The sequence below is a fragment of the Pleurodeles waltl genome, chromosome 8, assembly GCF_031143425.1.
Source record: "Pleurodeles waltl isolate 20211129_DDA chromosome 8, aPleWal1.hap1.20221129, whole genome shotgun sequence".
Taxonomy (NCBI): Eukaryota; Metazoa; Chordata; class Amphibia; order Caudata; family Salamandridae; genus Pleurodeles; species Pleurodeles waltl.
Genome location: NC_090447.1, coordinates 466,274,245 through 466,299,480, shown reverse-complemented (window position 1 = coordinate 466,299,480; position 25,236 = coordinate 466,274,245). Strand labels below are relative to the sequence as shown.

At 42.4% G+C, this 25,236-nt stretch overlaps 1 protein-coding gene across 4 annotated transcripts in view; it reads right to left on the bottom strand.

Moving 5' to 3' along the window:
• The window catches only part of IL1R1 (interleukin 1 receptor type 1), a 257,715-nt gene that overhangs the window by 69,861 nt on the left and 162,618 nt on the right, over window positions 1–25,236 (bottom strand). For 2 of the 4 annotated variants that reach the window (XM_069204428.1, XM_069204429.1), the window contains exons 8-9: window positions 5,579–5,714; window positions 2,564–2,712 (exon numbers count right to left, since the gene is read on the bottom strand). In XM_069204428.1, coding sequence (XP_069060529.1) covers window positions 2,564–2,712; window positions 5,579–5,714 — 285 coding nt within the window. The remainder of the gene's footprint in view (window positions 1–2,563; window positions 2,713–5,578; window positions 5,715–25,236) is intronic. The other 2 variants (XM_069204431.1, XM_069204430.1) reach the window with 1 other exon arrangement.

Below are 25,236 nucleotides of genomic sequence, written 5' to 3'. Positions count from 1 at the left end.
GTAACTTTGCACCTAGCCTTCAGTAAATGAAGGTTAGGCATATAGGTGACTAATAAGTTAGTTAAGTGCAGTGAAAATGGCTGTGAAATAGTATGCACACTATTTCACTCAGGCTGCAGTAGCAGTTCTGAAGAAAGGTTTGTCTGAGCTCCTTATGGGTGGCAAAAGAAATGCTGCGGCCCATGAGGATCTCCTCTAACCCCAATGCCCTGGGTGCCTAAGTACCATATACTAGGGACTTATAAGGTGGGGTCCAGTGTGCCAATTAGAATTGAAATATGGTGTCACTAAACTATAGTGACAAATATGGTAAGTAGAGAGAGCATAAGCACTGGAGTTCTGGTTAGCAGAACTTCAGTGACACAGTTAAGCATTCTGACAACACACATAGGCCACAAACTATAAGCACTGGGGTCCTGGCTAGCAGGATCCCAGTGAGACAGGCAAAACACACTGACAAATAGGGTTTTAACTATGAGCACTGGGGTCCTGGCTAAGAGGATCCCAGTGAGACACTAAAAACACACTGACAAACAGGCCACAAATGGGGGTAACCATGCTAGAAACAGGCTACTTTCTCACACTTCCAAATACTGAATATCAAATATCATTTAGCCTTTTGTACATTAGAATAAGCATTTTCTCAGTCGCAAATGGCCTGATTCACAGAATTGGACCGTTTTAGACCAGAAAAATGCTTTGTACGTCTGTCCCATAGTCCATATATGCGTGCAGATAGCAACTGAATTGGGAGGGGGGGGGGGGGGGGGGGAGGGGTGTGTGTGTGTGTGTGTGTGTGTGTGTGTGTGTGAGTGAGAGAGAGAGAGAGAGAGAGAGAGAGAGAACACGTGCGTGTGGGTCGAGGATGTTTCTAAGTTTGTGTCAAAGAAATATTCTTTTTTTAATTCTTTAAAGACACCATCGTATATATACAGAATATTTGGTGCATGATTTCCATGCCAAATGATCCCATGGCTCAGATCATTCCTGGGCTCTTAGAGCCAACACAGACCCTTACCTTACCTCTCCCTGTTAATTTGTTGGCTCAACAAACTTTACTCAGTACTGTGTATAACAGTTATTCGAGTACCCCCTCTCTTGATATCTTGCTCTGGGGAGCAATATTTTGTTTTCTGAGGTTCTGGTTGGTTTCCATCGGTCTCAGAAGGATATTTATTCCTTGTGGTTTTAATAACGCAGAACAGCCCACTAGAAACCACAAGAAGTCGTTTAACATTACCTGTGCATTTGTTAGCATAAAATGAAACACACAATGATCAAATCATTCATTTTCTCGATTCCACCACTCTGTCTTAAGCAAGCAATGTTTTTACTAACTGACACCGTCTGCCCTCCACCCGTAAGACTAAACATAGTGATTACTGCAACTGTTGTCCTTAGAAGCCACAGCTGCATTGGCACAACTTCTTTTTTTACCTTTAATGGCGTCACCCATCCAGGAACGTATGTGCACACTGCATTTACAAAAGTGAGCATGCACACTGCTCAGGCATTTAGTGTGCGTGCAATGAGGCCATCGCTGTGCCCCCTCCCCCCAACCGCAAGTGCTTGAGTAGATTCTTCTGCCCATAGTCTGAATCCTGCAGATAGAGGAAATAAGACAGAGCTAACCACAAGCTCCCAGTGCTGTAAGAGCTACTGTGGCCCTACTAGGTAGCAGTGATGGAACAGTTTTCACACCAGTGGTGTTGCCAATAAAGTTACACTACTGAACTCATGGGGATTCTGAAAAATCCAAGCAATGCATAAAGAGCATGTGTTGCAAAGGAGCCACGCCCATTCAGCGGGAGATTGGTAAGGATGTGGTATGTAGCTGGTGTTGCAGTTAGAAGCACACTATCACAATTATATTACTAAAGCATAATATGGTAGCCACTGAATTTACAGACAGCATGTTTTACATGGAAATTATCACTAGATTTGCATAGACATAGCAATGTAATCATAAAGCTATACAGTGCACAATCAATAATGTGCTGAAATTGAGTTTCTGTGAATATGTCTTTTGCACGTCACCAAGTAAAGTGTCTTGATTTGTTTTGACCCTATTAAAATCTTTGTTTCCAACACACTTTAGAATTGGAAAAAAAACCTCTTAATTTGTGCTTTCCTGCTTATTTTGTAATGTGTACAGTTCTTTCATAGGTGTTTAAATTGTGCTGTGCTTAGACGTAAATGCTATCCAACGGCCTTTCCTTTCACACCAGCAAGGTTTTCACTTAGTTCACTTTACAAAGTCCTAATGCTTTGCAGTAAGCGAAAGAAAAGCAACTTTATTTTAAAAGGATAAGCAGCAATTTGTCAGAAGACTAGATTGACATTTGATCTGTGTTGGAAAGCATAGCAAAAGTTATGGGGAAAAATATCGAACTCCGCTTTATTACTCCTTCACCTCTGGACCTCCAGTATGATTATTTATGTGCCCTTTCAGTGTGCACTTGGCTGTTGTAGTTGGGCGCCCTCCCAGCAATAGTCCCCAGGTGCAACACTGGAGGCTACACCCCCGTTCTAACAGACAATTTAGAGGGAAGACAAAACATACCTCGTGGTTGTAAGATAATGTATGCTTCAGAACGAACAGTCAAGGCATCAAGAAAACAGACAAACTTATGTCCATAAAGGTCTCTTTCTACCGCTTCAATGTCGAGAATCAGGGTTTTCACTTTGGTGCCATCTGCTAAATCTGATGAGCTGCGTAAGAAACGAAGAAACATTTAGTAACTTGTGGTTTAAATATACTTTTTGCATTTTAAAAGGTATGTAATGGTATAGATAAATGTGCCATGCTGTAAAGCACGATATAAATATATATTTACTAAAATGTTTTTGAGAAGTGTGTACCTGGCCAGTTTAAGCACTGGAAGGCTACAGATGGGCAGATTAATTAGCGCACTTACAGGTGCATTACAGGAAACCACTGGTAGATAATCCCTAAAGTGTGAATCAGGACAAGCAGCATATCATTTTTTGTGAACCTAATAAATGCTAAGAAACTGAACAACGCTGGATGGTAGGAAAGTTGTGCCGATGTGGTGATCTTACACAGAAATGTGAGGAAAATGTGCTTTTTTTTTTTTTTTTTTAGCTAAATTTTAGGTTTACAGGGGATTCTGGGTAAGAAAATGTTGGGGATCCATGCAACTTTAGCAACACAAAAGGATGATAGACGGAGTGCTGAACAATGCAAACACTCACCCCCCAGTCACAGATCTGGGTTTAATCCATCGTTCTTTTGCTCACCATGCCACCCCAGTTTGGACCCAGCCATATGCAAATCAGTCTCGACCCTGTTCCTCATGGTTTGCATTGTCAGCACTCCGTCCATAATCCTTTAGTGTTGCTAAAGGGGATCCATGCAAGCCACACCTCCCCGGACTTCACTAGGTATCTAGTTTTCAAAAATGTCTGGGTTTGGTAGGTTTTCCAAAATGACCGCCAAGCCCGGACCAAAAAAACGCAGGCGCGTCCCCTTGCAAAAACTGTTAGTTTTGTAATAGATAATTTTGGTGTGTCCACATTGAGTTTTGGGGCGTTTCCTGTCACGGGCACTAGGCCTACCCACTCAAGTGAGGTATCATTTTCATTGGGAGACTTGGGGGAATGCTGGGTGGAAGGACGTTTGTGGCTACCCACAAATTCCAGAAGTTTCCATCACCAAAATGTGAAGAAAAATGTTTTTGAGGAATGCTGGGTGGAAGGAAGTTTGTGGTTCCCCTCAGATCCCAGAACTTTCTATCACTGAAATGTGAGGAAAAAGTGTTTTAGCCAAATGTTGTGGTTTGCAAATGATTCTGGGTGACAGAACCGAGTGAGAGCCCCACAAGTCACCGCATCCTGGATTCCCCTAGGTGTCTAGTTTAAAAAAAAATATAGGTTTGGTAGGTTTCCCTAAGTGCCAGCTAAGCTAAAGCCCAAAATCCACAGCTAGGTACTTTGCATTAAACACATCAGTTTCAATGGAAAAATGTGATGTGTCCAAGTTGAGTTTTGGAGCATTTCCTGTCACAGGCACTAGGCCTACTCACACAAGTGAGGTACAATTTTTTATCAGGAGACTTTGGGGAGCACAGAATAGAAGAACAAGTGTAATTGCCAATTGTCTTTCTCAAATTTTTTTCCTTCCAAATGTAAGATAATGTGTAAGAAATAAGTCATTTTGAGAAATGCCCTGTAATTCCCATGCTATTATGGGGACCCCTGGATTCAGAGATACGCAAATAACCACTGCTTCTAAACTCCATAACTTCTGCTCATATTGGAAATACATAGGTTTCCTTGATACCCATTTTCCCCTCTCTATATTTTACCAAATGAATTGCTGTATGTCAGCCCTATGATAAAACGCCATTGCACGGTGTAGCTTATTTATTGGTCTGGGTACCTTAAGTTCTTGATGAACCTACAAGCCTTATATATCCCTGCAACCAGAAGGGTCCAGCAAACTTAACAGTATATTGCTTTCAAAAATCTTCCATAGTGGCAAAAGTTATAGTAGAAAACGTGGACAGAAAGGGCTGATTCTCTTAACTCAATTCCAATATTGTTTATGTCAACTGTTAATTTTTATATGAAAACCCTAAAGGATCTAAACAACTGTCCCCTTGCTGACTTCAGAATTCTGTCTACTTTTCTGAAACGTTTAGTTGTCCAGGATCTACCATTAGTTTCACACCCATTTCTATCACTAATTGGAAAGAGGCTGAAAGCACAAAAAAATAGTAAAAAATTGGGTATGTACTCGTAAAATGCAAAAACTGTTGAAAAATGTAGCCTTCTGATTCAAGTCTGCCTGTTCCTGAAAGCTGGGAAGATGGTGATTTTAAAACCGCAAACTTAGCTAATGCCATTTGCAGGGGAAAAAAACAGGTTTGTTCTGCAGCACATTTTTCCCAAAAACCCAAATTTTAGCTGTATTTTGGCTAATTTCTTGGTCTCCTGAAGGGGAACCCACAAACTCAGGGTACCTTTAGAATTCCCAGAATGTTGCAAAAAAAGATGCAAATTTGGCGTGAATACCTTATATGGACAAAAAGTTATAAGGGTCTAAGTGCGGACTACCCCAAATAGCCAAAGAAGGCTTGGCACAGGAGATGGAAAAGGCCTGGGAGCAAAGGAGTAAAAGGTGTGATTGTATAACATAAATAAAACTTGTGCTGTGTATCACCTCAATACCATGCTCCGAATCTCCTTTCTAAAACACATGATAGATTTAGCATTTTTAGTTTCAACCACATGTATATAATACTATTCAATGTCCAACACCTTTGTTTCTTCTCTGTAGAGTGCTCAGCTTCTCAATTAACCTGGGTTTAACTTGTAACAAATATTTACATATTTTTAAATAAGATATTTCACAAACAAAGTTTAACTCATGGAAGTACTCTCTGAATACTGACAATATGCTGTTCTAGCCAATAAAACCAAGGTAGTATTTTTACATCAGCGCTCTGCCACTGAGATTTTCACACATTTTAATCCATGAATAGGAAAAACAGGAAGATTCAGTAAGATTTTTTTTTTTTTAACAGCGCATTCACGTGTTGCTTGATGTACTTACAAAGCCTCTCTCAAAGTCATTCGGCTGTTGTTAAAATATTCATCAGCGTAGGAATTATTAACTAACCATGACATAGTAAAATCAGGAAAATCATCGCTTGTATAAGATACATTGCAGGTCAGTTGGACGGAAGAACCTGTGAAAAGTAAAAAACAGTTTAAAACTAGCATGGACTTCAACACGTACAAAAACGAATCTCTGTGAAACAAGCACTGGCAACGTCAATAGCTCTGGTATGTAACAGATTGACGACTGTGTTATGGTACTGTGAATGAGCGAGTGAATGCATGAGTAAGACAATGGATGAAACCCATTGTGGGGACTTGAGCCACCTGAAAGCGCACTTTTCTGCAGGATACTGAAGGGCTAGCCTAGCATTAAACACTACAATTAACATTAGCTGATTATTTAAGTATGGTATAGATTCGCAGTAAAATCGGCTGCTTAAATCACTGTTGGTCATGCCGGTTTGTCAGTGTCGAGAAGGATTCGCCAAGATCAGAAGGAGTAACTGCACCTCATCCTTATCTCGCTAGTACTTTGACTCTGTGGGAACCGCCTACACCAGACGTAGGTACTGGGGGAGGATGAAGTGGTTAAACAAGTCACCGAACCTCAGTACCAAAAACAATGAATTGCATCTTTCCTATACCGTGTGTGTAGCATTTATTTCAAGTATGCATTATAGTATTTTTCTTCTTACAAGTAAAGACCTGGGATGGACAATCAGTTTTTGCACTGTTGAGTACCCCATACTACCTCCCTCAGGAGTTTGCGAGTGTTCACTATCGCTTCCACCGACAATCAAAAGCTGAAGATGCTGTACTTCTTCTAGTTTGCATAGACACTGTAAGATGGACTCCGAGACATAAGAGGCAAACTACGGAATCACCACTGCAGAAGCCCAGCAGTACAGGGTCTGAAACAAATAATTTTTTTTCCAAAACCTTTCACTAAAAAGTCCTGACATGCTGTGTAACAACTTGTTTCGCTTTCCTTATGTTCTAATTACTCATTTATGGCAAGTGCCAACCTTTGCCATGCGTCCTCATGCACACTTATGTTGCTAATTTATACTACTTGCAATGCTATGGTGTCTTCAGCAAAATTCAACAATTAGATTTGAGCATAGGAAGTGAGACATTGGACAATAGTATAACAATGATTCTTACACATAGGCATTTTCTAACTTCTTTATTCCACAAGTACTTATCTCCAGACACACTTTGAGAGGAACAGCAAAGCAACTCCTTCATTCAGCTTCTTCTAATGACGGTTTCCATCCACTTTCCCCCACAACATTCCAAAACCCTCCAGGCAGACAAGTTACTTAGCTTTGGTAACACCTTATCTGGTAGAGACAATAAGTTGTTTCAGATTCTTGATCTTAATATTTCCCCCAGGCACCAGTCTGGATCTGGAAATTTTTATTGAGCAGTATCCCTGTTCCTCATTAGGTGGCATTGATAGGCTCAGCATCCACTGTCAGCATCTGCACCGGATACGTCGTCGCAGATCCTATATAGGCACCACCCTGGTACGCTGATGTCAGTTTCTTTTCACAACTTGCAACGCCAGAAGCGCAGAGCCATGAACAACACTGACCAATGGTGCGTCAAAACTAGGGCCTTGAAAGAGTCCCTGTTCCTAGAAAATCAGTTCACAGAGCATGGAGGATGGGTGGGTCTCTAAGGCATCTGCAACTAGATATTGTCTCTACCAGATAAGGCATTACCGAAGGTAAGAAACTTGTCCATCTGATAGAGACATCTAGTTTCAGATTCTTTACCTTAGAATAGATACCCAAGCAACGCGATCCCCAGAGGTGGGTGTGTGAACTAGGATCATACTAAAAAGCCCTGCAGGAACAGTGCCCCTTCCTTACGGACCTGACTATCCAGGCAGTCATGTTTGGTAAATATGTGCACGTCGCCACCTGAAAGATGTCAAAGACTAACTCCACGTGCTAATGCAGTGTTGCAGCTTTAGCGGAATGACCATGCAGGTTGCTTTTGGCCAGTGTGAAGCAGATTTTGATGTAGAGCACGGCCCAACAACAGATGGTTTGCTCCTGCGGCGCCTGACCTTTCTTCGCACCCACATACCTCCACAATGAGTTGGTCATCCACCTGGAACTCACAGGTACGATCAAGGTAGCACACCAAAGCTCTTTTTATGTCAAGGTGTTGGAGTCTCTGCTCTTCCATAGAAGGATGTGGGGGGGAGTAAAAAGAAGGCAGAGTGATAGATTGGCCTATATGAAAAGGTGTGACCACTTTTGGGAGAAAAGAGGGCCTTGTGTGAAGCACCAGTTTGTCAGGATACATAGAGGCAGGGCGGCTTAGATTATAAGGCCTGCAGTTCACTCACTCTGCAGGCAGATGTAATTGCCACAAGGAAGGCTGTTTTCAATGTGAGACGCCTGAGGAGACAATTGCGGAGGGGCTTGAAAGGAACGCTCATCAAGAAAGTCAGAATCAAATTAAGATCTCACTGCAGCATAATTAACAGGGGAGTGAACATAGGAGTAAAATCTTTGCAGGAACCTATGTACAATAGGATACTTAAACAACAATGGTTGATCAGGCAACCTCAAGAAAACAGAAATGGCAGATAAATAACCCCTAAGAGTGTCTAAGGCACAGCCAAGTTGGGCAAAGAACGAAATGTAAACCCTTAGATCGAGAGGCAGAAAGGGGATCAACTGATTTTTGCACACCATGCTACAAATTTCTTCCAACTGCAGGCATATACAGTCTTGCTTGAGGGACGCCTGGCTGTAAGATGACGTTACAGATTTTGGGAGGAAGCTGTCAACAGCAGCTGCTCAGACTCCACGCAAGAAGGCGGAAAGTAGATAGGCTTGGGAGAAAAACCTCCTCTCCTGTTGCCACAGAAGATCCTCCGAATAGGCAGTCAGATGGGAGGATTGATGGATATGCTCAGTAGCTTGTGATACCAGACTCTCCGTGCCCATTCCGAGGCCACAAGGATGACCTGGGCCCAGTTATTCCTGCTCTTCTCGAGAACTCTGGGCAACAGTGGTATGAGCGGAAAGGGGTGCAGGAGGCCTGAGTTCCACTCGAGACAAGAAGTGCCTCTCTTAGCGAGAGCCACCTTGGAAACTTCAGCATGCAAAACTGCTGACATTGTGCTCTCTAAGCAGAGATGAACAGATTTAAGCAAGGAGCCATTGCTGAAAGACTGATTCACTGGGCATCATAGGCTGAGTTCGCCAGATGTTGAACCACGAGGGATAGGCACTGCTGTTCAAGCCATGACTAGAGATGCAGAGCCTCTTGACAAAGGGTCTACAACCCCACCCCGCTTGTTGCAGTACCACGTTAGTGGTGCTGTCTGTGAACATCTGCACTAGCCTTCTCTTCATGAAGGTTAGAAAGGCTTTTAATGCCAGCTGCAGCTCCAGCAGATTGATGTGGAGTCTGGATTCCACCGGGGACCAGAGTCCTCTGATCTTTACCTCTCCCTGATGGCCGACCTCTCCCAGGAGCTACACATCTGTAACTACTGTGAGATCTGGTTGGGGGAAGGGAGAGGGCTCTGCCTCTGACCCATTTGCTGTTCATTAGGCACCACTGAATCTGCCTAGTCTCCAAAGACGCTGGTGCAATAGAAGGGCATGTCCATAAGAGAAGTTTGGACAACCCCAGAGAAGCCAGACGTTCTGCCTGGGGGCCACTGTTTTGTAAATTGCTCTGCCTAGCGAGTTGGTTGTGTCAGGTCAGAAAATAATTCAGAAATTTGCTGCATCTCTCCACAATGCCAGGTTGGTGAAAGAAAACATCTTTTTCCCAAATGAGTCCATCCTCTTGGATTTCTTATCCAGGGGAGCGGTAGGAAAAGCACCTTGAGAAATTGAGGCTTGGCCGACCAAGCTCTCCGGGGCAATGTGTTGCATGAGGAAACTTTGGTCCCCAGGAGCAGGGTGATAACCGTGGGCAATCGTCCTCTTCACAGGAGCCCCTGTGCTGGGTTTGGACAAGGTACCCAAAAGGATGACTGTAAGTGGATCATTAAATGGGACTAGTTGTTCAGATGTGGAGACTCCTAGCTGTAGCACTTCTGTCAAGATGTTAGTCATGACTGCCACCAAGGGTACTTAAGGCAGTTGGCACTGGAGTCAGACGACACCCATTCGGCTCTGAGTCGGAGTCTGGGATAACAACAGGGATGGTGCCACCGGGAGCGTCGGCATCGGGACTGGTGCCAGAGAAGGTCAAAGTGGTATGACTTGTGCCGGTCCGGACCCAGGACTGGAGTCCGGGGGGCCCATTGGCACAGAAGGCAAAGCCACTGGTGTGAAACAGATGGGGACCCTCCCACCCCACATAGCCAGAAGGTGCACAGACAGCCAGAATGCCCAAAAATAAGGCGCATGGCCTCATAAAATTCATTAAATGGGGCAGGGATCGCTCCGGGTCCCAGAAAGTCAGGGAGTCATGGAGTCAGACCTGACACAGGTTCTGAAGAACAAGACTGTCAGTCGACAGATGAGGAGAAGTCAAAGACTACTTCGACTTCTTACTTTTCTTTTCTTTTGCCTTGACTTACCCAATCGTCCTGAGGACTTAGAGTGGGACGCTGACGACTTTGGACTCTGCATCCAGTCCTGGGACCTTCCATGTGACCAGGACCACGACCTAGTAGGAGTCGCATGCCGGGTCACCATCAGCTTTAGGGACTGCTCCCTCAAAGCCTTCAGATGCATGGCCTGGCACTAGGAGCACGACTTTGGTCATGGTCACCCTTCAAACACAACAGACGAGATACAAATCCATCACAGATGTCAGTCAATGATAGGTTCCGCAGGGCATAAACCAGCCTTGTGTGACATCCTCTGCACACCAAAAGGGTACACCTAAAAAAATAAATAAAAAAAAAAAAATTTACAAAAAGCTGAAAAACGCCAGTCAAAAAGTGACTGAGGGGTAGCTCTTCTCTGAATCAGTTTGAGTTCCAGTTTGGAAAGAAAAGAAGTGACGTTGGCACGCCTGGGTGGTGCCAACATAGGATCTGCAACATCATTTTTGGTGAAGACAGATGCAGAGTCGATGGACACCATCTATTGGCATGCAGAGGTACTGCTCAAGAAAAATCTTCCAGATCCAGTCTGATGCCTGGGGAGAATTTACAGGTAAGTAATCTGCAGCTTGAAGTTTCTGTCAGATTGCCCTCACTGTTGTGAGCAATTCTCTTCTCCACAACAGACTATTGTTACTGGCCAACAGGATGATCCCTTTAATTACACAGTTAAACTGCTCCACAGCACCATTTCCTGTTTGATGTACACAGACGTGGTTTTGTGCGCAATTCCATTTCTATGCAGATAGATGCTAAAACATTCAGTAGCAAACTGGGGCCTATTGTCATTTAGTATCCATTTTGGTAACCCCTCTTTAAAAAATACTTTTTCTATGAACTTGACAATGTTGCCAGTCTGCTTTTTGTGCAGTCTATCTCTGGCCACTTGGTTAAATGATTAATCACAACTATAGCACATACTTTTCTTCCTGTTCCCATATGGGGACCATTACATCTATATCCAGCTTTTCCCAAGGCATACCAGGGACAGAAATAGGACTTAAAGGTGGCCTGGGTGTAATATGGGTCTTGTCCGAAGTTTTGCATTGTACACAATTCCTTACCTTTCTTTCTATTCCTAAATCCAATCCAGGCCACCAATACATTTTTTTCTTAGTTTTATCAATACCTAAATGTTCTTCATGACAAATCTCCAGAAGCTTGGTTCTCAAATTCTCTGGAGGGATAACCTTGCTCCTCTCCATAACTAAACCACCTTCAAAGGATAGCTTGTGCCTCAACTACCACTAAGTCAACAATTTTTTCTTTACTAATTTCTTGTATGGCCAACCCTCTGTAATCATCTTGCCCACTTCCACTTCTTGCTCCTGTTCACTCCTGCATTCCTCATTCGAGACACCAGGAAATTCCTCAGAAATGTTTGGAACCCAAAATTCCTTGAATGCATCCCTACTTCTATCACAGGCAAAGGCACGAGACTCAAAAAATCTGCTAATACATTTTGTGACACCGGACATATTGCACTTCATAATTGAAATCAAGTAGTCAAGCCGACATACAAACCAGTCTTGGTTAACCACTATATAGACGCTTGGTAGTTAAGACTTTTGTGGTTGCTACACAGAGGGACCTTTTTTTCTCCAAATATACAGCAGAAAATGTTCAAGCTCCCACACACAAGCAAAAGCTCCCTGTTCAAAAACAGAATATTTCTCGGCAAGAGCATTGCACCAATTTCTCTCCCACTAGCATCTGTGCTAACTATGCAAAGTAGAATCAAAGCCTTGTAATAGCAGAGCATTGCAAATGTCAGCTTTCATTGAGAGTAATGTATCCTGGCACAGACAGGACCATTCAATTTTTTTTTTTTTTTTTAAATGTTGCCTCATTTCATCCATTTCTGTTGAGAAATCTTTCACAAATTTGTAATAAAATTCCACCAAGCCTAGAAATGCTTGCACTTCATCTTTATTCTCGGGTGTGGGTGTCTCTCCGATTGGCTCTAAAACATTTTTTTTTCCAATTAGATTCTTTCAGTTGTAACCTCATGACCCACGTATGTGGTCTCTTAGCAAATTTACATTTGGTAAATTCCACTGTCAAACCTTTTTGCCCTAATATGCGAAGTACCTGTACTAATTTTCAATCATGTTCTTCTCTACATCTTCACATCAATAGCATGTCAAATTGGAAAAATAGCAAACTCCCTACATCCTTATACAAATGCATCAGTCTTTGAAACATGGCTGCAGCAGAAGCCAACTCAAACAATACTATTTTAATCCTATCACAACCAAATAGAGTAAACAAAAGTAGTGGGGCTTCTGCTGTCTGGGTGTAATGATAAAAGGTGATAAGCAGCTATCAGGTAGATCTTGGAAAGCCATTCTATACCCTTGCTAAGGGCCAACATTTCATTAATCCTTAGCAAGGGAAACTGATCAACTAGGATGTTTTTCTTAAGATTACGGTGATCTATGCATAACCTCACCTTGCTGTTAGCTTTTTTGGCCACTATCAAGTGTGCCACCCACTCTGATGACTAAACTTGCCCAATAATCCCTGCACTTTGTAACTTCAAGCTCTTTACATACATCCTCCATAAAAACGGGGGTATGTTTCTGACTTTGTGTAAGCAGGGTTCAGTATCATGTTTCAACTGTATCTTATGTTGGAATCCTTTATGTTTTCTTATGCTCCTCGAGAATAGCTTAGGACATTTTTCAGAAATGTACCAACCAAATTCTACCTTTGGCTGCATAATTTGCACCGGTTCAAGGCTATTATGATTCAGTTGTTCCTAGTTTGCCTTGCTCTATCCAACCAAGTACTGATGGTCCCATTACAGAAGCATACATTTTACCGAGAGCTTCTCTGTTCTCGAATTTAAACAATAATTTTCTATATCAAACCATGTCAATAGGTTCTTCAGTAAATGTTTTGTCTAGAATAGGGTTTCCAAATCTTTCCCTAGTGTAGGTACATATTTCTCACTCCATACTTCCTTATTCACAATAGTACAAGGCGAACCAGAATCCGCTATAACTGAAATACCAACTCCAACAAAAGACATTTCACTGATTGGTTATTTATTTTCCTGTTCGGATCCATATCGATATTCAGTACCTGCATACCTTCAACATTCAACACATATATTTCACCCTGCATCTTCTGATGAGCTTGACAAACATTCATGTCCCTGGATTTTTTCTGGCAAACTTTGTGGAAATGTCCCCAAATCCCACATTTAAAGCTCTTCTGCTTGTGCACCGGGCACTTCCTATCATTTGCAAGATTATTGGTGTTTACACATCGAAAATACCTTTTACCCTTGACAGTTTTCGGAGTGGTTTTCCTCTCAGAGTCGGTCAGGTTTATTTTTATTTTTTCCTTTCAAAGGACCCTTGTACTAATGGGTTAGAGGTGCTAACTGCAACCACTACAGAATCGCCTTGCTTGTTTTTACTATGACAGCACAGCTTCTGTACATCTCCATGTAATTTCTGCTTTTCTGACAAAGTCAAAAACACCTTGGAGTGACTATTCACCCTTTCCCCACAAGTTATCCTGAATGCCCAGATCAGCTGCTAGCATCACAATCTGGTCTCTAATGAGTTTGCCAAATGTTCCAATGCAGACACAAAATCATATATGAACACCTCTACCTTGTTTTCTGTGGAAAAAGTATAATGATCCACAGCAACCTATACAGTTGGTTTGTAGTAATGATCCAAATCCTTCAAGGTATTAGAATATACATCCCTTTGACCTTCCAGACTCTGTTTTTTATTAAAGCGATTAGATACTTTCAGAACCCGGGGCCCAAACAATGTAATAGTAATTTCTTTGTCTTCTCAGCTGTACGTTTTTCTATCATCCTCGAAAGTGGATATATAATTTGTAAAGTACTCTTGCAGTTACTCTCATTTTAATGTAGGTTCTCTAGATGCCAGTATGAATTACTGTGGTGGAGAAAAGTTCCATATGTTCCCAGATCTCATAATATCGCACAATGTAGCACAATGGAATGCAAGGATCTCCAGTCATAAATTTAGTATGCCTCTTAAGCCAAATTGAGTACCCCCAAATATATTCAGTCACAATTGTATTGAATTGTACAGCATTGTATCCAATCACAAGGGAATTGAAAATACAGTTCAAAGGCTGTAGGAGTAAGGATATACAGCACATATGTGAAGGTCACATGCTAGAACTCACCATAGCAATGTTGACTGAATTAGTTTTCCTTTTAACTGTACCCATGCCTTACTCCTCTAACCTCAGCCTTATGCTTCCCTTCAATGCAATGGCAGATCAATGAACACATATGACGGCACATACGTTGTGTGCTTGTACTGTATTTGTCAGCAAGGTGAAGCTTATTTTGATCACCTGCAAGATGGAGGCACACATCCTTTATGTGCTGTAACGTCATGTACTTTTCCTGTAGCATTTGAATGATAAGGTGTTGCAGTGCATTCCAATGACGCTGGGAACATACACCGTTGGAACAACAGTTAAGAATGCAACTCTTATGCAATAGCAAGGGTTAAATTATAGCAATATCAGCTCAATGTTTTGTCTCAATAGATGTAATTACACAAACGGCAGATAAAATATTCATGAGTGCCTTTTGAGAAACTTCAGGAAGTTAAACTCACAATGTAGCTTTGTACACCGCTTGGTTTTAAGTGTGTCAGGAGTCGTTGCCAATTTGATAAAGAAGATTTCTCCCATATCGGCTTTTTCTATAGTCTTTATACCACATGTACCTATCTCCAGACACACACTGAGAGGAACAGCAAAACAACTCCTTCATAAAGCTTCTTCTAATGACGGTTTCTATCCACTCTCCCCTCAAAATTCCAAAACCCTCCATGCCATTACCTCACAAATTAGACAGAGATTCACCCGTAAGGTGTCCTACATGCAACACTACAACCCCACAGGTACATGTCTACATACATACTGACATAACAAATAGATGGTTACTGTCATAGTGGTGCGCAGCTGGTACGTACAGGGATTATCTGTGTACTCAGTGTGGCTGCCATTTTTAAAATATGTTTCGCCAGGCACTGCCACCATTTTGGAACTACAAGGGAGGATGTTTTGACGTACTGTCAGACCATCACTGTAATTTTGGAAATATCGTTGATACAGTAAACTAACAGAACTTATCAACGGAACTGTCCATTAATTCACACAACTGAGCACATCAAGTCATATTTGGTCGCTAATGTGCACAGCTGGTGATTTTATTTATGCCTAAAGCATTACTAATTTACTGATGTGCACAACAAACTTCATGGCCATAATTTGGGTTGCTGATGTGCACAGCTGGAGTTTTGTATGTTATGTGTACAATAGTGTTGCCACATTCACAACACTGATCTGCACAGCTACTGAAGATACCAATGGATGTTATTGTGGTGAGAGGATGAAGGAATACAGCATTGGTTTCTATCAAGATGCTTAAGTAGAGATAAAAAGTATTTGCTGCTTTGCTATTACAACACATTTAATATGTACATTCTTGTGAGAAAAACAGTGGTAGACTTTGTAATATTGTGCAATCTGTTAATCCTCTACCAACGTTTTTGGAAACGCTACGTAGCCCAGCAATACCATTGAATCAGTGGTTTGATGCCCCTTTGAAATGTATCTAGGGACTATTGTTACATCTTGTATCAGGGCAGAAATAAATAAATCTCTTGTTACATTCCCTGGGCTTTGAAGGAAGGAAAGTGTAATAACATCTTTCAGTGGTGCCTCTCCAGTGGAAAGAGAAGAACTTGAGTACCAAGAAGTGGTAAAACAAATTGAAGGAAAGATTTGACATTCAATCTAGTTTGGTCATTTTACGACAAAAGTTTTTCAAAAGAACTCAATTCCCACCGGGAAATCTAGATGCATACAACAGTTTATTAAGGAAACTGTGTGGTAAGTGTCAGTTTGGTGAGTTAACCGATCAACTGGTCAGAGATAAGTTTAAAGCTAATTGCTCTGACAAACATATTCAGCAACAGTTCATCACTATAGGAAATCCTTCACTTGATAAGGTGAGTAAAGTTGCAAAGAGCATAGCATTGGCTCAAATTTCCATAAATGAGTTAAATGCACAATCTGTGGGAAAAGAAACTAAGTGTGATCCGCGGGGGTCAGCAAAAAAAGAAAGCTGTAAAGACAAATGATAAGAATTTTTTTTATAAGGACTAACATGATTTAGATGTGGGAACAACCCACATGGTAGAGGGAGAAAGTTGTCCAGCAAGAATGGTTGCATGTCGCAAATGCTCAGGGGTGAGTAATTTTGCTGAGGTGTGTCAGAGCAATAGGACAGGCAGCATGCAGGTGATCAGCATGGGGGCAGAGGAAGTTCATGGTGAAGTTGATGACCAGATTGTGAAGGAGGTTCAAGATATGATTCTAGTGGTTAAGGAAGACAAGGTGACAAGTGGAGATCCCGAGGAATGTATAGATCCATACCTAGACGCGTTGGTGGGAGACAAAAAGGTACATTTCTTAGATGTCTCAGGAGCAAGAGTTACAATGACTAATTCTGAGTTAGATAAACTATGGGTTGACAAGAAGTTGACCCTCCCAGACAGGTCACCTGAATTCTAGGAGGGCAGAAAGGTAGAGTTAGAAGGCCTTCTGAAGGATATATTGGAATTCAGAGTCTATAAAATACACTGAAAGGTATATGTTGCTAAAAAGGGATTAAAAATTTTAGGTTGGTACCATCAGGGTTTGTTTCGTTTGATACTTGGAACAAAGGATCTAGTGTTAGTAGTACAAAATAAGTCTATTGAACAAGAATTCCCTGAGGTTTTTGTTACTACATTGTCAAGAAATTTAGGCTTCGAACATAAGATAAAGGTGAAACAAGAAGCTAAGCCAGTTAAACATGAAATTAGAGTTATTCCATTTTGCTTAAGAGATGATTTGAACACAAAATCAGACATGTTGCAAAGTATAGGGGTTTTAGAACCCAGTGAATCAAGTTTATGGTCCTCTTTTCCTTGGTGGTAGCCCGAAAGCACAATGTAGACATACATGTCTGTGTTGATTTCAGAAGTCTCAACAAAGACATGTGGGTGGATTTCCAACCTTTCCCAAAGATTAATGACTTGCTGGGTATGTTGGGTGAGGTTGAGTGGTTTTCGAAAATTGAATTGGCCTCAGCATACCGGACAATACACAGCATTCAACTCTCCTTCAGGTGCATAACAATTTTGTTGTATGCCATTTGGCCTGACATCTGCCACATCCGTTTTTCAAGGAATCATGCATCAGTTGTTTGGCAACATCAAGGGCTTCACAGTATTCCAGGAGGATGTTATTGATTTTTGCCAAAAACATTAGAAGATCATGTCACCATTTTTATTTAAAAAAAAAATCAGATTTTTTCAGAAAGGGGAATAGTAGTTAAGAAGAAAATGTGTGAGTTTTGAAAGGAGAAAGTTAAGTTTCTGGGTCACAATTTCTGCAGAAGGTATTTACCAGAGACCTTCTCTGGTAAAGGACGTTGTGGATTGTCCACCACCTAAGAACAAGGATGAGTTACGCTCATTTAATGGGCAAAGTGAATTCTGTGCCATATTACTTCCAGGGTACACTTCCAAAACAAAAAAAACTTACTAACATGTTAAAAAAGAAAAATGTCCTGCTTGTTTGGGATGACTGTTGTCAAGAGAATTTAGAAATGGTAAATCTCAAATGACATGTGCAAGAGCCTTAGATCCTTATGATCCAAAGTTTCCATGCACCATTACAGTTGATGCGAGCACATATGGTCCTGGGTGCAGTACTAACTCAAGATAAGGGGAGTGAGTAATTCATCATAAGTTATGTGTACAGAGTTCTTCATGAGCCTGGGTTCAATTATTCTGTTACTGAAAAAGAGTTACTGGCCTCTTATTGTGGCATTGAGAAACTCAGGTTATATGTAAGGGGTAGACAATTTTGTCACTAAACAGACCACAAGCCACTGGTGAAAATCCTTAATTGTGAAAGAGTAAAATATAACACTCCCTGAATAGTTTGTCTCACTACAAAGCTTTTATAATAATATTTTGCAATTATACACATTCCGGGTGAAGACAACATTACTGCTGATAATGTGTCCAGATGCCTGGGGGTAACCAAGAAGTGATAGATCCTGAAGAGGATATAGAGCAACACAAAATGATGATGGACGGAGTGCTGAACAATGAAAATACTCACCCCAGTCACAGATCTGGGTTTAATCCATCATTCTTTTGTTCACCATGCCACCCCAGTTTAGACCCAGCCATATGCAAATCAGTCTTGACCCTGTTCCTCATGGGAACAGTCCAGCCCGAACTGCCAAGCCAGGTACTCACTGGACCGGAAACAAGCATCCTGGGACCGGTTTCAGGGTTTCACCCTTCATCAGCCAGGCTAGCTTGAATCCAGTGGCACAGTGAGCAAGGGACCCACGAGAGTTGTTTTGCAGTTTTCAGTGAGTATGCCTGAGTATGAAGTGTGTTCACGAAAGGAATGGAAACAAGCAAGTGAGATGGCTGCGTGTTAAATAAAGTCCAGGGATATATCATCAATGGATGGCCAAAAGAAAGGTGTGTTAGTCCACAAATGTAAAAATTGTCAATTGAAGATGGTGTTGTGGTAAAAGGTGACAAGTGTGTTCCCCCATGGTATTACAACAAAAGCTGATTAAAATGTCTCATGACGGGCATTTAGGGTCAACAATGACTAACAGATGAGTCGCAGCTTATTACTGAAGGTCTTCAATTGACAAATACATTAATGTAGAAGTTAAGGAGTGTGTTGCATGCAGCAAATCTGGACAGGGTTTTAAAGTGTTAACTCCACTGTTGCATCCCATACAATATCCAGACAGACATTGGACTACACTGGGCATGGATATGGTTGGACTGTTCAGTTTTCTGCCACATCATCTTCAATATGCTTTTGTCTTAATGGATTATTACATTAAGTGGCCTGAGGTACGCTTTTTCTCCACACATTTTGTAACTAATGCAGTGATATTTTGAATGGTGTATTTACTAGAGAAGTGTAAGAAAATGGCTCCCTGTTGCAGTTACCCCCACTTTTTGCCTGATACTGATGCTGACTTGACTGAGAAGTGTGCTGGGACCCTGCTAATCAGGCCCCTGCACCAGTGTTCTTTCACCAAAAATGTACCATTGTTTCCACAATTAGCACACCCCTGGCACACAGATAAGTCCCTTGTAACAGGCCAAGGGCCCTGTGACCAGGGAAGGTCTCTAAGGGCTGCAGCATGTGTTGTGCCACCCTTAGGGACCCCTCACCTAACACATGCACACTGCCATTGCAGATTGTGTGTGTTGGTGGGTGGAAAAAAAGCAAAGTCAACATGGCATTCCCCTCAGGGAGCCATGCACACAAAATACTGCCTGTGGCATAGGTAAGTCACCCCTCTAACAGGCCTTACAGCCCTAAGGCAGGGTGCACTATACCACAGGTGAGGGCATAGCGTACAGTGTGGCCATATTAAGTATATGGTCTGAGAGTTTGTCAATAACAAACTCCACAGCTCCATAATGGCTACACTGAAAACTGGGAACTTCTCAGAATAATAAACCCACACTGATGCCGGTGTTGGATTTATTAAAAAATGCACACAGAGGGCATCTTAGAGATGCCCCCTGTATTTTACCCAATCCTTCAGTGCAGGACTGTCTGGTCTGTGCCAGCGTGCTGCTGAGAGACAAGTTTCTGCCCCCCTGGGGTAAGAGCCTTTGTGCACTCTGAGGCCAGAAACAAAGCCTGCTCTGGGTGTAGATGCTTCACACCCCCCCCTGCAGGAACTCTAACACCTAGCAGTGAGCCTCAAAGGCTCAGGCTTCGTGTTACAATGCCCCAGGGCACTCCAGCTAGTGGAAATGCCCGCCCCCTGGACACAGCCCCCACTTTTGGCAGCAAGTCCAGGGGAGATAATGAGAAAAACAAGGAGGAGTCACCCACCAGTCAGGACAGCCCCTAAGGTGTCCTGAGCTGAGGTGACCCCTACCTTTAGAAATCCTCCATCTTGATTTTGGAGTATTCCCCCAATAGAAATAGGGATGTGCCCCCCTCACCACAGGGAGGAGGCAGAAAGAGGGTGTAGTCACCCTCAAGGACAGTAGCCATTGCGTACTGCCCTCCGAGACCTAACCACACCCCTAAATTCAGTATTTAGGGGAACCCCAGATCCCAGGATATCAGATTCCTGCAACCTGAAGAAAGAAGGACTGCTGACCTACAAGCCTGCAGAGAAGGAGAAAGACAACTGCTTTGGCCCCAGCCCTACCAGCCTGTCTCCAACTTCGAAAACCTGCACCAGCGACGCATCCGACAGGGACCAGTGACCTCTGAAGCCTCAGAGGACTGCCCTGGACTACAGGACCAAGAAACTCCAGTGAACAGCGGCCCTGTTCAAAACCAGCTACTTCTTTGCAACAAAGAAGCAACTTTCCAAGACAGCATGTTTCCCGCCGGAAGCGTGAGACTTCACACTCTGCACCCAACGCCCCCGGCTCAAGATCCAGAGAACAACCACCACAGGGAGGACTCCCCGGCGACTGTGACCCCGTGAGTAGCCCGAGACGACCCCCCTGGACCCGCACAGTGATGCCTGCAGAGAGAATCCAGAGGCTCCCCCTGACCACGACTGCCTGTAACAAGGGACCTGACGCCTGGACCTAGCACTGCACCTGCAGTCCCCAGGACCTGAAGGAACCGAACCTCAGAGTAGGAGTGAGCCCCAGGCGACCCTCTACCTAGCCCAGGTGGTGGCTGTCCCGAGAAGCCGCCCCTGTGCCTGCCTGCACCGCTAGAGTGACCCCTGGGTCCCTCCATTGTTTCCTACCTAAAACCAGATGCCTGCTTTGCACACTGCTCCCGGCCGCCCCTGTGCCGCTGAGGGTGTGTTTTGTGTGCCTACTTGTGTCCCCCCCTAGTGCTCTACAAAACCCCCCTGGTCTGCCCTCCCCGAGGACACGGGTACTTCCCTGCTGGCAGACTGGAACCGGAGCACCCCTGTTCTCCATAGGTGCCTATGTGTTTTGGGCACCACTTTGACTCACCTGACTGGCCCTGAGCTGCTGGTGTGGTAACTTTGGGGTTGCCTTGAACCCCCAACGGTGGGCTGCCTATGCCCCAGGACTGAGACTTGTAAGTGTTCTACTTACCTCCTAACCTAACCTTTACTTACCTCCCCCAGGAACTGTTGATTTTTGCACAGTGTCCACTTTGAAAATAGCTTATTGCCATTTTTACAAAGACTGTACATGATATTGTTTCCATTCAAAGTTCCTAATGTATCTAAGTGAAGTACCTTACATTTAAAGTGTTTGCTGTAAATCTTGACCCTGTGGTTCTTAAAATAAGCTAAGAAAATATATTTTTCAATATAAAAACCTATTGGCCTGGAGTAAGTCTTTGAGTGTGTGTCCCTCATTTATTGCCTGTGTGTGTACAACAAATGCTTAACACTACCCTCTGATAAGCCTACTGCTCGACCACACTACCACAAAATAGAGCATTAGAATTATCTACTTTTGCCACTATCTTACCTCTAAGAGGAACCCTTGGACTCTGTGCACACTATTTCTTACTTTGAAAGAGCCAACTTCCTACCGGAAGGCTTTCCAGAACATTTGATTTCCAATACTGGGGCGCAATTTGTAAACACTGAGGTGGAGGAATTCATGAAAGTTATCAGGAGTCAAGCATTTAAAAAGTTCTCTCTATCAAACACACACAAATGGGCTGGTAGAGAGGATGAACAGGGTTGTTGTACATTGCATTAAGTGGGCTAAAAATAACTATAATGTGGAAGAAGCCATCAAGTCTGCGTTGTTGTTGTATCGCACAACACCCCATTCTATTTATTAAGGGGTTGTATACCTGCCTCAACGTTGTATCCCTCTTGGTTGATTAGATCCATTAAACACAAAGTTATTACAGTTGATGATCAGAATACTTTAAAAATCAAAGGAAAAAAAAAAGGTATGATGCCAGAAGGTGTGCTAAAAGTTTTCTTTTTCAGGTGGGAGACCTGGTGCCGGTAAAGAAACCTGATTTTGTGAAGAAAGGGGATACCAAGTATAGTGAGCCATTTAAGATCGATAAAGTGTGTGCGAGTGCACTACATGTGCAAGGGGGACACTACTGGAATGTTCGTAAGATTGTCAAAGTTTCTGGTTTGAAAAATGCTTCAGCTTCAGAGGTGGATGCTGAACTTAATGAAGACATGACCAGTTTGTCTAGAGATGTTAAAGATGCTGGTTCTCAAGGGCCTTATGGCAAACAGAGTAACATTGACAAATCCTTTCAGTTGAAGGAACTGCTTTATGAATTTTCAGATGTTGTTTTGAGGAGATCGCCCTGGAAAAGATTTGTGCCTATGAAACTGAGATAAGGTAACTTTATGATGCATGCATTTAGGCTTATAGTCCTATCCTATAGTCATTCTGTGATATAAGTATTTAAATGTATAGTTATGTCATTATTTGTTTGATTATTTTCGGTTTCATTTAATTTGCTTATGTTAACTATATTTTCCTTGTTTGGTAGTTACATTTTTATATATTTCTATTTAATTAACAAGGGAAGATAATATGTTATGTTCTATTATGTTCATTGGGTTGGAATGTTGTGATAGGATTCTACTGCTGGTCATTCAAAGGGAATGTTCCATATGTGTCAGTTCGGGCAATCCGGAAGAGGGCACCATGGTGGTAGCTTCTGTACTGACTACACTGTAATAATAAATCAAAGTTAAACACATTAAGCTGGTGAGTGTCACTTCTACTTACTACAACTTCGCCTAGAGGTCTCAGGCTACCACAGGAAAATGGTGATTGTCACAGTCCTGTAGCCTCTGCTGCCCAGTGACAGCCTCATCATGGCATGGCCTTTCTGCTCATAATAATGATCATAAGACCGTTAGGAGTGCTAAGCATCTCGAGCTAAGGGTTAATCAGCATAAAGTACAAAAAAACTGAGTTGAGGGACCAAATAAAAGGACATATGAAAAAAAAAAAATGTCGCAATATGTGAAGAGGCAAATAAGTCTACAATTTACTTTTGCATACATTACTTAGAGAAATTGCTGCCTTCAAAAACGTTCTTTAAGGCCAGCATACCTCCTTTACTAGGAAACAAATTGGAAATCACATGTTCAATACCTAGCACTTTCTATAAACATGTGACAATATTCATCATCTGAATGAGGGGACACATCAGGTAGGGCATCATTAAAGACATCAGAAGTCACAAATATATAGAGTTTTGATACTTTTATGATATATGTTCTCAATACAAATTTTGCTTCATGCGACTATGGTAATCAGAGTACCAAGATTTACCCTATTCAACACTAATGTCAGGCTCAGCACCAGGTAGAGGAAGCCAGTGTTACCAACAATTTAGTACATCACTTGCATAAACATGCTCCATTTCCATCAATTACTCATTACAGCAAGTCAGAGAAGAGTGCAAGCAGATGAGGAAAGCTGAGGAGGTGGATCTGGGAAAGATTTTAGGAGATTCAAAATCCTAGGAAGAGTAACCTTAACCTACTCATATGACTTCGCATGCTTCTGTTCCCAAAAAGTTAAAGAATTACAAGCAAAAAACAATGGTGGGGAAGAGCAGCATCAGAGAGTCTGACATCTCACCATATTCATGATAATGTGTTGAGGAACACAAAGGTTAAGATTGCACCATTTATCTTCATCACAGGACCTTCTTTAAGAAAATAGCAGCACTCCCTGCACCTTTAAGCTTAGACCTGCCCGTCTCCCCCTCCCCCACATACATGTAGTGGTCAGTAGAGTTAAACTGCATTTATCTATGCTTGATGCACTTAGGCCAGTGTAAAGATGAAGACCCTGAGAGAAAATGGGTACTGACTAGGAGGGAGAAAACACGTCCTACAATCTCCAGGTAGTATATATATTTACAACCAGTGACACCAAGTAGTTAATGTGAAAAAATTAAAAAGGCAGGAAGATCGGAGGGATGGCCACAGCCAAAAGGTGATGCAATGTATTAGCAGTCATGTAGCACTACAAATGTGCTCGTGTAAATTAGTGGAAACTGTGATGATAGTGCTGTAAGGCAAGAGGTGCAAACTAGAAAAGAAGACAGAAGCAAGCCGAGAGCTAAAGAGACACAGAATAATGTGGTGTGAAAGGAAGATAATTTAATGAGAAACAAAGAGAAACAGAACAGAAAGCAAAACACCTGTGAGATGAATAAAACAAGGGAAAAGGGAGAAGGCAGAGACAGAAAAAGCAGGTGAGAAAAAGAGGTAAGGGAAAATGAGTAACAGAAAGGGACAGAAGAGAGGAGGGATGAGAGAGAAAGGGAATAGGAAATGAGAAAAGATAGAGGGGGGAAAAGTCAGATGGGATGAGACACGAAGATAGGCAATATGCCAAAAAGAGTGGATGAGAGCAGGATGAATCCTGGAAAGATGGCAGATCCCATAGATCATAGTATTAAGGTCTTTACAATGCCACTACATGTTCTTCAATAGTCATCAATTTATTTTTATATTTACCCCTAGTAAGCTTTCACTTTTAAAATGTTTTCAGACTTTAATATGATCTTCATTAAAGTATTTGCACATTAAATGTCACACTGCCATTTTTTCCTACAAATATTCCATTCTGAAGATGCCAAAAAACAAGGGCACATATCTATGTACCAGATGAATCTGTACTGTGCCAGGGAATAGCTGGTCCCGTCCTCGCACACAGTTCCCGTGTGTTGGGGACGAGACCAGCTCGACCTGCACCGGGCCCACAGGGGGAGCACTAGCTTCCAGCGCGTTAGGACAGAGGACGTGTTCAGGGTAAGTCCTTCTCCTGAGGGGTGGTTGGGGGGAGAGGGGGAGGGAAACAGACAGGGGAAAGGAAAGAGTTTTTCCTCCCCCCGTGCCTGTTTTGAGTGGATTCCTGCTCCACGATCGTGGGTGAGGCCAGCAGGAATCTACCCACTAGACACCAGGGATTGTTTTATGTTTATTAGGCAAGGGTCGCTCCCCTGGGGACTTAAGTTTATCTGTGTTTCGC